Source organism: Oncorhynchus clarkii, chromosome 23 (genome assembly GCF_045791955.1).
Source record: "Oncorhynchus clarkii lewisi isolate Uvic-CL-2024 chromosome 23, UVic_Ocla_1.0, whole genome shotgun sequence".
NCBI lineage: Eukaryota > Metazoa > Chordata > Actinopteri > Salmoniformes > Salmonidae > Oncorhynchus > Oncorhynchus clarkii.
This window is the reverse complement of record NC_092169.1, coordinates 11,361,546-11,375,272: the sequence shown is the minus strand read 5'-3', so window position 1 is coordinate 11,375,272 and position 13,727 is coordinate 11,361,546. Positions and strand designations below refer to the sequence as shown.

Sequence of the window (13,727 nt, the reverse complement as noted above, 5' to 3'; positions counted from 1 at the left end):
AGCCATGTATTGAACTGTCTTTTTTGCTAAAAGTTATTGAGTTATATTATTAGCCTAGATTATGACAATCCAATCTACTCATCACATTACGAATAGTGGGCTCTTACATACTGTAAGTCTGCAAATGTGATGATGAATGGACTGCTTTGCGGGGTGCGCAAAGTGTTTCTGGGCTTATAAAACAAGTGTCACTAGGAGGAGCAGTGTGTGGGTAGCAATTTTCTTGGCCAAATATCACATAGCTTATGAATGCATTTCTAACGGGTAATAGACCAAACAATGCAATTATTTGGAAGGTGCTTATTCAAGGTAGTCCAGGTCACAGCCCATGTCCTCTCAGATGAGCACCCTAGCACTGGATTAGTTTCCCCTAGGGAGAGTGTGTGTGTGTGTGTGTGTGTGTGTGTGTGTGTGTGTGTGTGTGTGTGTGTGTGTGTGTGTGTGTGTGTGTGTGTGTGTGTGTGTGTGTGTGTGTGTGTGTGTGTGTGTGCACCTACGTGCGTGCATATGTGCATGTATGTTAGGGTAGAGGGCAGATTCAAGGGGACCCTGTCAGGAGGTATGCGCTGTGCAGTTACACACAAAATAACACACACACACACACGTAAACACATCCCTGACTCCGGTAGCACTTTTCTAACTGGGATAAAGGTTAAAGCCCCCCAGGGGCAGTCCCAGGGAGGTGTGTGTGGAGCTGGTCTGACCTGCACAGGCCCAGCTGATGTCCATAAAGCAACTACAATGCATAAACAAACTCTTACCATTCGGAAATGTTTACTGATTGCCAGAAGGCTGGCCTTCTCAATTATTGAACACAGCACAGCCATAGTGTTGACGGCCATCATTTGTTAAGGTGCTGGCTCTTGTCGACAAATCTCTGTTTTATAATGAAGATTTACCCATGCCAGAGACTATGGCACATAATACCATGCTGAATGTACATGTACAGTTGGTTCTTTGGAAGAGAGAGGACATTGCTGACCTTAGATGAAAAATCTAAGAGCAGAGGAGTAGCAGGCAGGACAGATGGAGACCAGAGAGAGCACAGACACACAGACATGGCTAGAGCCCATGGAAACCATACAGACAGGAAGCATGTTACCTTCAGGCTTTTGAAAAATGTGATGAAGCATTCATTAATTGCTTGTTGTGATTAACCATGTTATTTACCACTATGGCAATATTGGACAAAAGTCATGCCAATACAATTGAATTCAATTTGATAGAGCACAACACAAGGCACACACATTGCACACAGACATAGGGAACCGGATTGTCACCGACACATACGGGGCTGCAAGTAGCCAAGTAGCCTAGTGGTTAGAGCGTTGGTGTCACGCCCTGACCTCAGAGATCCTTTTTATGTCTCTATTTTGGTTTGGTCAGGGCGTGAGTTGGGGTGGGCATTCTATGTTTTGTGTTCTATGTTTTCTATTTCTGTGTGTTTGGCTGGATGTGGTTCTCAATCAGAGGCAGCTCTCTATCGCTGTCTCTGATTGAGAAGCATACTTAGGTAGCCTTTTCCTACCTGTGTTTCGTAGGTAGTTGTTTTGTGTCTGCAACATACAGAACTGTTTTGGTTTCGTTCATTCAGTCGTTCGTTCTTGTCGTCATTGTTATTTAAGTGTTCCATTAAAAAATCATGAACACGTACCACGCTGCACCTTGGTCCTCTTCTTCTTTAAACAGCCGTTACAGAACTACCCACCACCAAAGGACCAAGCAACGTGGAAGAGAGGATTGGACATGGGAGGACATCCTGGACGGCAAGAGATCCTACACATGGGAAGAGATCCTGGCTGGAAGGGATCCCCTCCCATGGGAACAGGTGGAGGCAGCCAGGAGAGCGGAGGCAGCAGGAAAAGGAAACCAGCGGTATGAGGGAACACGGCTGGCAAGGAAGCCCGAGAGGCAGCCCCCCCCCAAAAAATTGGGGGAAGCACACGGGGAGTGTGGCGGAGTCAGGTTGGAGACCTGAGCCCACTCCCATTGCTTACCGGGGAGAGCATGTGACTGGTCAGGCCACGTGCAATGGGATGATGCGCACTGTGTCTCGGCCGAGCATTCACAGGCCGGTGTGCTCGGTGCCAGTGTCCCGCATTTGCCGGGTGGAAGCTGGCATCCAGCCAGAACGGGTCGGGCCAGCTCTGCGCTCGAGACCGCCAGTGCGCCTCCACGGCCCTGTGTATCCGGTGCCTCGGCCAAGAAAGAGGCCTCCTGTATGTCTCCCCAGCCCGGTGAGTCCTGTGCCTGTTCCCAGAACCAGGTCTCCTGTGTGTCTCCCCAGCCTGGTGAGTCCTGTGCCTGCCTCCTGTCCGGAGCTGCCGGAGTCGCCCTCCTGTCCGGAGCTGCCGGAGTCGCCCTCCTGTCCGGGGCCCCCGTCCGGGGTCGGCGGCGAGGGTCCCCGCTCCAGAGGCGCCACCTAAGTGGGCCAAGCCTAGGGTGGAGCAGGGTCCACGTCCCGCACCAGAGCCTCCACCGCGGATAGATGCCCACCCAGACCCTCCCCTATAGGTTTAGGTTTTGCGGCCGGAGTCCGCACCTTTGGGGGGGGGGGGTACTGTCACGCCCAGACCTTAGAGATCCTTTTTATGTCTCTATTTTGGTTTGGTCAGAGCATGAGTTGGGGTGGGCATTCTATGTTTTGTGTTCTATGTTTTCTGTTTCTGTGTGTTTGGCCGGGTGTGGTTCTCAATCAGAGGCAGCTGTCTATCGTTGTCTCTGATTGAGAACCATACTTAGGTAGCCTTTTCCCACCTGTGTTTTGTGGGTAGTTGTTTTGTGTCTGCACCAGACAGAACTGTTTCGTTCATTCTCGTTGTTGTTTTTGTTATTTCACTGTTCCATTAAAAAATCATGAACACGTACCACACTGCACCTTGGTCCTCCTCTTCTTTAAACAGCCGTTACAGTTGGACTAGTAACCGAAAGGTTGCAAGATTGAATCCCCGAGCTGACAGGGTAAAAATGTGTCATTCTGCCCCTGAACAAGGCAGTTAACCCACTGTTCCTAGGCCGCCATTGAAAAAAAGAATTTGTTCTTAACTGACTTGCCTAGTTAAATAAAGATTCAAAAAAATAAAAACTTAGCCTGGCTGGTGTTCTGCCATTGTAACTGGTGCCTCTATGTGCCTGAGACCAACAGACCAAGCCACACACAGTATGTGAGAGCCCAATCACTTCTGTAACATTAAGAGAGGGCTGGAGATAGAAAGAGGGGAGGCAGAGGGGGAGAAAGAAGAAAGCGCTGGGAGGAAGAGAGTGAGGTAGGGTGATTTGAGGCTATGGGGTGAGAAGATGAAGGATGGAAGAAGAATAGGGATAAAAACAGAGAGGCAGGAGGATATAGAGAGCAGTGTTAAGCGGCGGAGCTCCTGAAGACTGTTCTCCCATCGTTTTCTCATGGTGTCAGAGGGGTGAGTGAGCACCAGACATTAATTTCCCGATAAACTCCGCTTCCACAGCAGGGAGGGAGGGAGCAGAGAGAGTGAAAGGCTGACAGAAAAAGAGAGAGCGAAGGATGAGGGAGAGAGAAAGAAATATGAACACACTTCAAGCCTTTCATACTTTACTGTACACCCTGTTCTGACAGGGATGTGAGTTCAAAGCAAATAAACTATAGTGTACACAGTAACACAGACCCACTTCTCAATTACACTCTAATCCCTGTTCAATATGCCTCTAAATGATCAATCCTCTCATAAAAAATGGATCTTAATGTTAGGCTTAGTGAAATTACATTGCCATGAGCAGCACCGGAGATATTGAGATGAGCGAGATTCACCACTTCGCTCTCACACAGTCACTCACACACATTATCTGCTCATGTGCACGGGCACCAAAACAGCAGAGAAGTTGAGCCTTGCACTTCAACGCTCTATGTTGGCAATTTGAAGGCACAGAGATACCGTGACGAGATCCTGAGTGTTGGTGGGTGTCCCTGGCTATCCATTAGTAAAATAAAATAAACTAGAAAATGGTGCCATCTGGTTTGATTAATAATATAAGGAATTTGAAATGATTTACACTTTTACTTTTGATACTTAAGTATATTTTAACAATTCAATTTACTTTGATACTTAAGTATATTTAAAACCAAATACTTTTAGTCTTTTACTCAATTAGTACTTTACTTGGTGACTTTCACTTTTACTTGAGTCATTTTCTATGTAGGTATCGTTTTATTTTACTCAAGTATGACAATTGGGTACTTTTCCACCACTGCCATAGATTAAGGCCTACTGAATTTATTTCAATTGACTGATTTCCTTATATGAACTGTAACTCAGTAAAATCTTTGAAATTGTTGCATGTTGCGTTTATATTTTTGTTCAGTATACAGTGGGGCAAAAAAGTATTTAGTCAGCCACCAATTGTGTAAGTTCTCCCACTTAAAAAGATGAGGGAGGCCTGTCATTTGTATCATAGGTACACTTCAACTATGACAGTCAAAATGAGAAAAAAAAATCCAGAAAATCACATTGTAGGATTTTTTATGAATTTATTTGCAAATTATGGTGGAAAATAAGTATTTGGTCACCTACAAACAAGCAAGATTTCTGGCTCTCACAGACCTGTAACTTCTTCTTTAACCTCTAGCACTTAGCCACCCCGGATCCGGGATCGTGAATACAGCCTCAAGCTCATTACCATAACGCAACGTTAACTATTCATGAAAATCGCAAATGAAATGAAATAAATATGCTAGCTCTCAAGCTTAGCCTTTTGTTAACAACACTGTCATCTCAGATTTTCAAAATATGCTTCTCAACCATAGGAAAACAATCATTTGTGTAACAGTAGCTAGCTAGCGTAGCATTTAGCGTTAGCGTTAGCATTCAGCAGGCAACATTTTCACAAAAACCAGAAAAGCATTCAAATAAAATCATTTACCTTTGAAGAACTTCAGATGTTTTCAATGAGGAGACTCTGTTAGATAGCAAATGTTCAGTTTTTCCTGAAAGATTATTTGTTTAGGAGAAATCGCTCCGTTTGGTGCGTCACGTTTGGCTACCAAAAAAAAACGAAAATCCAAACTTTTTTCCAAATTAACTCCATAATATCGACTGAAACATGGCAAACGTTGTTTAGAACCAATCCTCAAGGTGTTTTTCACATATCTCTTCGATGATATATCGTTCGTGGAAGTGTGCTTTCTGTTCTGAATCCCAGGAGAAAATGCCCGCACCTGAAGATTACGCACCAATTTAGACAAAGGACACCGGGCGGACCCCTGGAAAATGTAGTCTCTTATGGCCAATCTTCCAATGATATGCCTACAAATACGTCACAATGCTGCAGACATCTTGAAGAAACGACAGAAAGGGCAGGCTCGTTCGTGGTGCATTCACAGCCATATAAGGAGACAATGGAAAACAGAGCTTCAGAAATTCTGCTCATTTCCTGTTTGAAGTTTCATCTTGGTTTCGCCTGTAGCATGAGTTCTGTGGCACTCACAGATAATATATTTGCAGTTTTGGAAACGTCAGACTGTTTTCTTTCCAAAGCTGTCAATTATATGCATAGTCGAGCATCTTTTCGTGACAAAATATAGTGCTTTTTTATCCAATAATGAAATAGCGCCCCCATAGACTCTTAAGAGGCTCCTCTGTCCTCCACTCGTTACCTGTATTAATGGCACCTGTTTGAACTTGTTATCAGTATAAAAGACACCTGTCCACAACCTCAAACAGTTACACTCCAAACTCCACTATGGCCAAGACCAAAGAGCTGTCAAAGGACACCAGAAACAAAATTATAGACCTGCACCAGGCTGGGAAGACTGAATCTGCAATAGGTAAGCAGCTTGGTTTGAAGAAATCAACTGTGGGAGCAATTACTAGGAAATGGAAGACATACAAGACCACTGATAATCTCCCTCGATCTGGGGCTCCACGCAAGATCTCACCCCGTGGGGTCAAAATGATCACAAGAACGGTGAGCAAAAATCCCAGAACCACACGGGGGGACCTAGTGAATGACCTGCAGAGAGCTGGGACCAAAGTAACAAAGCCTACCATCAGTAACACACTACCCCGCCAGGGACTCAAATCCTGCAGTCCCAGACGGTCCCCCTGCTTAAGCCAGTACATGTCCAGGCCCATCTGAAGTTTGCTAGAGAGCATTTGGATGATTCAGAAGAAGATTGGGAGAATGTCATATGGTCAGATGAAACCAAAATATAACTATTTGGTAAAAACTCAACTCGTCGTGTTTGGAGGACAAAGAATGCTGAGTTGCAACCAAAGAACACCATACCTACTGTGAAGCATGGGGGTGGAAAACAGCATGACTGATCTGTGTAAAGGAAAGAATGAATGGGGCCATGTATCGTGAGATTTTGAGTGAAAACCTCCTTCCATCAGCAAGGGCATTGAAGATGAAACGTGGCTGGGTCTTTCAGCATGACAATGATCCCAAACACACGGCCCGGGCAACGAAGGAGTGGCTTCGTAAGAAGCATTTCAAGGTACTGGAGTGACCTAGCCAGTCTCCAGATCTCAACCCCATAGAAAATCTTTGGAGGGAGTTGAAAGTCTGTGTTGCCCAGCAACAGCCCCAAAACATCACTGCTCTAGAGGAGATCTGCATGGAGGAATGGGCCAAAATACCAGCAACAGTGTGTGAAAACCTTGTGAAAACTTACAGAAAACGTTTGACCTCTGTCATTGCCAACAAAGGGTATATAACAAAGTATTGAGAGAAACTTTTGTTATTGACCAAATACTTATTTCCCACCATAATTTGCAAATAAATTCATTAAAAATCCTACAATGTGATTTTCTGGATTTTTTTTCTCATTTTGTCTGTCATAGTTGAAGTGTACCTATGATGAACATTATACAGGCCTCTCTCATCTTTTTAAGGTGGAGAACTTGTACAATTTGTGGCTGACTAAATACTTTTTTGCCCCACTGTATATTGTAGTGTCTTTCCTACCGAGTAGACAGTAGTGTGTAAATGAGAGTGTAGTTCTGTGGTGATAAGTGCAGTGTCAGGCTAACTGCTCACCTCCTGTGGCCTTACAAACAGCATCCACTCAGCACTCTACAGTAATCTTTACCAACTCAGGGCTGCACGCACGCACGCACACACACTTACTCAGTCTCTCTCTCTCTGTCGCTTTCTCTCTCTGTCTCACACACATTTAAACATGTGCACATTCATTCTTAAAAGGAAAGACACAATCACATAATTTATCCCCAAAACATGCATACTGCCTGCTCCCACTCCCCATCTCAGGAGCTCGAGGACGCCAGGCTACCTTTCATTAAGCACACCTGTCACCATCATTACGCACAGCTGCGCAATATTGGACTCACCTGGATTCCATTACTTTGTTGATTACCCCCTCCATATCTGTCTGCTCCCCAGTTTGTTCCCTGTGTCAGCATTGATGTCATTATTTTTCCCCTGTCCAGACGCTGTTCCTGTTCTGTTTCATGTCCTTGTTTCAGTAAATGTTCATTCCCTGTACCTGCTTCTCGTCTCCAGCGTCAATCCTCACAGAATGCTGACACCACTAAAGGAAGCATCAAGGAGTTTGGGGTTTTTGTTTCGGTTGGTGAGGTAGCGTCCGAGTGCCGTCGCCGATGGAACCAGGGCTGCCTCAGCTAGCTCGTCGGGATTCCACGCCCTAGCTGGCTCGAGAGGTCTTTTTGCCCTGGTTGGCTCGGCAGACGGCCACCCCACATCATGCTTCAACCGGCCCATCAGGCTTCCACGCCTCAACCGGTTCATCAGTTCCCACGCCTCAACTAGTCAGCCGGGCTCCCACGCCTCAACCGGTCAGCCTGGCTCCCATGCCCCAGCCGGTCAGCCGGGCTACCACGCCCCAGTCAGTCAGCCGGGCTACCACGCCCCAGCCGGTCTGCCGGGCTCCCACGCCCCAGCCCGCTCACCTGTCACCATCATTACGCACAGCTGCGCAATATTGGACTCACCTGGACTCCATTACTTTGTTGATTACCCCCTCTATATCTGTGTGCTCCTCAGTTGGTTCCCTGTGTCAGCATTGATGTCATTATTTTTTCCCTGTCCAGACGAGGTTCCTGTTCTGTTTAATGTTTCATTAAATGTTCACTCCCTGTTCACTCACGTACTTCTCGTCTCCAGCATCGATCCTCACAATATTTGTACGTATAAATTAGGCTTTTACTATGAAAAGAGGAACATTTGTCTAGGTTATTATAAAAATCTGTTTGATGTAATGTTATTTTAATGTAAAATAAAAACCTCTTATTTAACTAAGTGGACAGCCCTACTCCCTCTCTCTCTCTGTTTATCCAGGACACACAGTCCTGCAAAATAACTCCCTGAACTCTTAGACACACACACAAATGCCCCTGGAACAGTGGGTAAAAATAAATAAAAGATGCTGATAATAATAATAATAAAAATTAACCAAGGAGGCAGGACCCTGCTGTGCTTAGTGGCACAACTGCAGGCTGTGTGCATGTGTGTTGCCTGACTCACAGCCCTGAACGCACAAGACTGTGTTACCTGTGTTGACTTAAGACACCCTGGGGAGTGTTACATCATATGCCCTCCCCCAATCACTCATACACACACGAACACACACCCATGCACGCACAAACTCCACCACAACTCCACAGAGAGAGAATCCCACAGAGCGGTGACATCACTGCTGATTTGATAACACTGTAACTACTGCTGAACCACATTGGTTATACCACTACTGTTTCTGTATCATACCGGGGTATACGGTATTACTGAAAATGCACACAAGGGGCGCAAATAAAAAAATGTAAGTACAAACTACACTATATATACAAAAGTATGTGGACAGCCCTTCAAATTCGGCGATTCAGCAATTTCAGCCACACCCCTTGCTGATAGGTGTATAAAATCGAGCACAACGCTATGTAATCTCCATAGACAAACATTGGCAGTAGAATGGCCTTACTGAAGAGCTCAGTGACTTTCAAAGTGGCATCGTCATAGGATGCCACCTTTCCAATAAGTCAGTCCTTCAAATTTCTGCCCTGTTAGAGCTGTGCCGGTCAACTGTAAGTGCTGTTATTGTGGCGTGGAAAAGTCAAGGAGCAACAACAGCTCAGCCATGAAGTAGTAGGCCACACAAGCTCACAGAATGGGACCGCCGAGTGCTTAAAAGCGTAGCGTGTAAAAATTGTCTGTCCTCTGTTTCAACACACACTTCCGAGTTCCAAACTGCCTTTGGAAGCAACATCAGCACAATAAATGTTTCCTGGGAGCTTCATGAAATGGGTTTCCATGGCCGAGCAACCGCGCACAAGCCTAAGATCACAATGCGCAAAGCCAAGAGTCGGTTGGAGTCGTGTAAAGCTTGTCGCCATTGGACTCTGGAGCAGTGTAAACGCATTCTTTGGAGCGATAAATCACGCATCATCATTTGCCAGTCCAACAGATGAATCTGTGTTTGGCAGATGCCAGGAGAACGCTACCTGCCTGAATGCATAGTGCCAACTGTTGTGCCAAAGTTTGGTGGAGGAGGAATAATGTTCTGGGGCTGTTTTTCATGGTTCGGGCTAGGTCCCTTAGTTCCAGTGAAGGGAAATCTTAACACTACAGCATACAATGACATTCTAGACGATTCTCTGCTTCCAACTTTGTGTTGCAATAGTTTGGGGAAGGCCCTTTCCTATTTCAGCATGACAATGTTCCCGTGCAAAAAGTGGGGTCCATACAGAAATGGCCTGCACAGAGCCTTAAACTCAAACCAATTAAACACCTTTGGGATGAATTGGAACGCCAACTGCGAGCCAGGCCTAATCGGCCAACATCAGTGCCCGACCTCACTAATGCTCTTGTGGCTGAATGGAACCAAGCTTGATCTTGAAATCTAGCCACTTAGCTAGCAAGTTAGCAAACAAAATGCATAGCTGGAGCCCTGAGGTGGATATAATTTAATTGACAGATTTGAAATTTCTTATAGTTAAACTTAACTTAAAGTTATAAGCAGTGGCGTAGCAGGCACCCACGCAAGTTTTTTTTACGATATAAAAAATCATACCGTCAGTATTTCAAAATACCCCGGTATATAGTATAAACTGTATATCGCCCAAGCTTAGATTCCACGGTGACTGATCCTGCCATAGCCTAACCTACCCATTGGCTACTAGACACAAATTGCAAGGACAGTTTTGTTACACATGTCTAGTCAATTTCACCCTGTCTTTGTGTACATATCTACCTCAAATATTTTGCAGTATCACAGTGATTTGGTATTGGTACTGCTACTCCCTGTATATAGCTTAATTCTTGTGTATTTTATTCCTCTTTTGTTAATATTTTGCATTATTTTTTAACTCTGCATCATTGGGAAGGGCTCGTAAGAAAGCATTTCATGGTAAAGTCTATGCCTTTTGTATTCAGTGCATGTGACAAATAAAATTCTATTTGATTTAAACGGTTGACCTAGCCATATACAGTGGTCATCAACTTTAGTCCTAGAGGGCTACAGGGTGTGCTAACCCACATAGCCTGCACACCAAAAGACTGTGTAAGCACACTTGAGCTAAAGCCTAGGCATGAGTATTATGTCTCAGATGGGGTTAATGTCTCAAGACTCATCACACAAGCATAGTTCCTTGAACCACCTCAGCTACATATTGTCCTGTATAAAAAAAAATAAAGCATTATTACTATTCTGGATAAAAACTCACCGTTCATGCCACTGTAGATGCTGCCGTGGTGAGGGGACAACTCATCTCCAGTGGTCCTCATCTGTCCCCACTCCCTGCCTGCTGGGAGGCTGCTGCCGTACCTCCCCTTCCAGTGCTCTGAACTGGGGCTGTGGTTGTGGTGTCGTAACCCTTCAGGGCTCCCCACAATCACCCGACCCTTCCTCAGGTGCTCTGGCGTCCCCGTCAGTGCCTGTTTGGGCTCAGGGGTCCAACATCCAGCCCCAAAACCGACCGCATTAACCCTGTGTCTCTGTGAGAGGTCAGGACTTGACTGGCCTGAACCTTGGTTTGGCCCTATCCCTTGCCCAGACCCCAAAAGCGGTTTCTGGGCCAGCATGCCAGCACTGTTGGGTTTGGAGTGGGCCTCAGCCGCCAGTCGGTTAGGGAATATGCCGTGTTTCTCTGGGCTGCAGGGCCCCCGGAGGCCCCTGGGATCAGGGCTGGTGAGGGACCCCCCGCGGGGCCTGCAGGCCTGGGGGAAGGTGTGGTAGTCCGGGGTGGAGCTGTGGCGGCGGCCTGTAGATTCGGGGCCCGGGCCTTCTGGTTTGTCATGGTTGGAGCCAGGGTTGGAGCCCAGGCTGGAGCCCTGGTGAGGGGGCTTGCGGTGGGGGTGGTCGGGGCTATCCGTGCTTCCCGCACTCGAGGTGCTGCTCCCATCCCCCACGTCTCGAAGCAAGCCCAGTGTAGCCCCCCCAGTTTGAGACAGACTACTCTGGCTGTCGATGGAGCTTCTGCACCCTGCACTCTGCCCTGCTCCTCCCCCTCTCTCCTCGTCCAGTAGAATACACATCTCTTTGAGCTCCAGGTTCTCTCTGATCACTTCTCCCTGGCGCTGCTCCAGCTCCTTGAGTTTCTGCAGGTAGAGGGCCACCTCTTTCCTCATGAGGCCGGCGCTGTAGCGACCCAGACGCTGCCACTCCCGAGACACACGCTTGCCCTTCTGACGGTCGTCATCAAGGAAACAGCACAGGTCCCGCAGCTCCTGGTTATCCTCCTGCAGCTTCTGGTTCACATCCTGGACACACACACACACACACACACACACACACACACACACACAGGTGTTATATAATTTATCATATGGGATTTCTGATAAATAATGTTGAGCATGCAATTGTGTATTGAGGGGGAGCATGTGTGTGCGTGTGATGGTGATGTATTTTATTGATGATTTACTGTGATTTTGAAACAAATCATAGGCCTTCCTAAATGTACTTTTTGGTTGTGTTTAAATATCCTCAGCAGTTCCATCTGTAATAGGAAAAGCATAAAGGCAACAAGTGGATCTTTGGGTTGGATTATGATATAGGCTACTTGCTACCTTCGAACCACCTACCTTCATTATTTTCAAGGTTTTTTTTAACGCATGATTGATTTGGAAACATGCCTACAAAGTCTACACAACATGAGACCGTTAGACATCCATAGAGCAGTGCGCGCACGGCATTATCACACCTGCCTCACCTTCAAACCCCGGATCTCGGTCAGGTGCTGCTGGAGCCGCCGGTTCACCTCCCGGATCAAATTCCCGTGGTCAAGCATAAAGCCCATCTTCACTGCTTCTGCCCTCCGTAGCCGCCGCACCAACTCCTCTTTGCTCCACTTGAGCAGCTCCTCATCGCTTATCTTTGAGAGCTCCTCCGTCGGACTCTCTGCGCTATTGACCATCAGCTGGGGCTGCGTCGCCTTTTCCATCCTTGTACTAGGCTACTCCAATGGGAGGATAAAAGTATCTATCCTACAACGGTCAGTAACCTACGAATTCAGTGCACAGTCCAACCAATCCTAACTTCACACATGGACCAAAATATACACTCTTTATCTAACGTCCATATAATTATACCAAATTCATGTTTGTTCTATTACTCACACGCCCATTTTGAAGCTCTCCGAAAAGAGCGGTGTTCTACTATATTCCCGCCTTTCTCAAAGTCGTCTGCGCGCGGTCTCTTCAGCAGAGCCGGCTTCTGGGCATGCCTGCCTCCTCGCGCATACAGCTGTTGCCTAAGGCACTCCCGGGTTTCGGCCAAAAGGGAGAATAGGGAGTGGCTGCTGCAGATGCATAGCAGCTCGCGCTGGGGAGTCGAGAAGCAAGGGTGCGTGACTGCAGTTCTGAGAAAAATTTGGCTGACTGGAAAACTCGTGCCCCTCTCTCTCTCCCTCTTCGGAGTGGCGAGGACGCGTTGTCTTCTTGCGCCATCTGCTGTATGACTCTCTTAAACTTTAGGAGGAGCATTCTGTTTGTGTTGTGCTTCTGTTGTGATGACAGATGGCAGGATTTAGTCAAGGGATGCCATGTACCCCAAACATCGGAGGAAGCACAAAGTATGACAGGATGGCAGAGGGGGGAAGAATTTTGCATTTTTAATAATTATACTTAATTCTATGTAAACAAAACTATATGTATATTTTTCTGCAAATCTAAGCGCCTCTTGAGATGACAACTAACCCTGAAAAAATTCAAACATGTTTATTTTTCTGCATATTGCCAGCAGGCATGCCAGCTAAGTGAGTTAGCGTTTTTGTAGTGTATCTCTAACTCTACTAGTCACCTAGCAATTTTATGAAGTTGGCTTTAGCTAGCCCAGATAGGTTCCCCAATCTCCCAACCTCATATATACAAACATATGTGGATACCCCTTTAAATTAGTGGATTCAGTTATTTCAGCCACAACAGCTGCTAACAGGTGTATACAATCGAGCACACAGCCATGCAATCTCCATAGACAAACATTGGCAGTAGAATGACCTCACTGAAAAGTTCAGTGACTTTTAACGTGGAACCATCTTTCCAACAAGTCAGTCAGTTCGTCAAATTTCTGCCCTGCTAGAGCTGTCCCGGTCAACTGTAAGTGCTGTTATTGTAAAGTGGAAACATCTAGGAGCAACAACGGCAAAGTGGTAGGCCACACAAGCTCACAGAACGGGCTCACAGTCGGCACAATAACTGTTTGTCGGGAGCTTCATGAAATGGGTTTCCAAGGCCGAGCAGCCGCACACAAGCTATCACCATGCCTAATGCCAAGCATTGGCTGGAGT

At 46.4% G+C, this 13,727-nt stretch overlaps 1 protein-coding gene across 1 annotated transcript in view; it reads right to left on the bottom strand.

The window, feature by feature from the left end:
• Positions 1 to 12,649, bottom strand: part of LOC139381200 (coiled-coil domain-containing protein 85A-like) — a 46,797-nt gene extending 34,148 nt beyond the window's left edge. The window contains exons 1-2 of the mRNA XM_071124643.1: positions 12,153 to 12,649; positions 10,668 to 11,703 (exon numbers count right to left, since the gene is read on the bottom strand). Coding sequence (XP_070980744.1) covers positions 10,668 to 11,703; positions 12,153 to 12,383 — 1,267 coding nt within the window. The 5' untranslated portion in view covers positions 12,384 to 12,649. The remainder of the gene's footprint in view (positions 1 to 10,667; positions 11,704 to 12,152) is intronic.
• Positions 12,650 to 13,727: the final 1,078 nt, after the last annotated feature.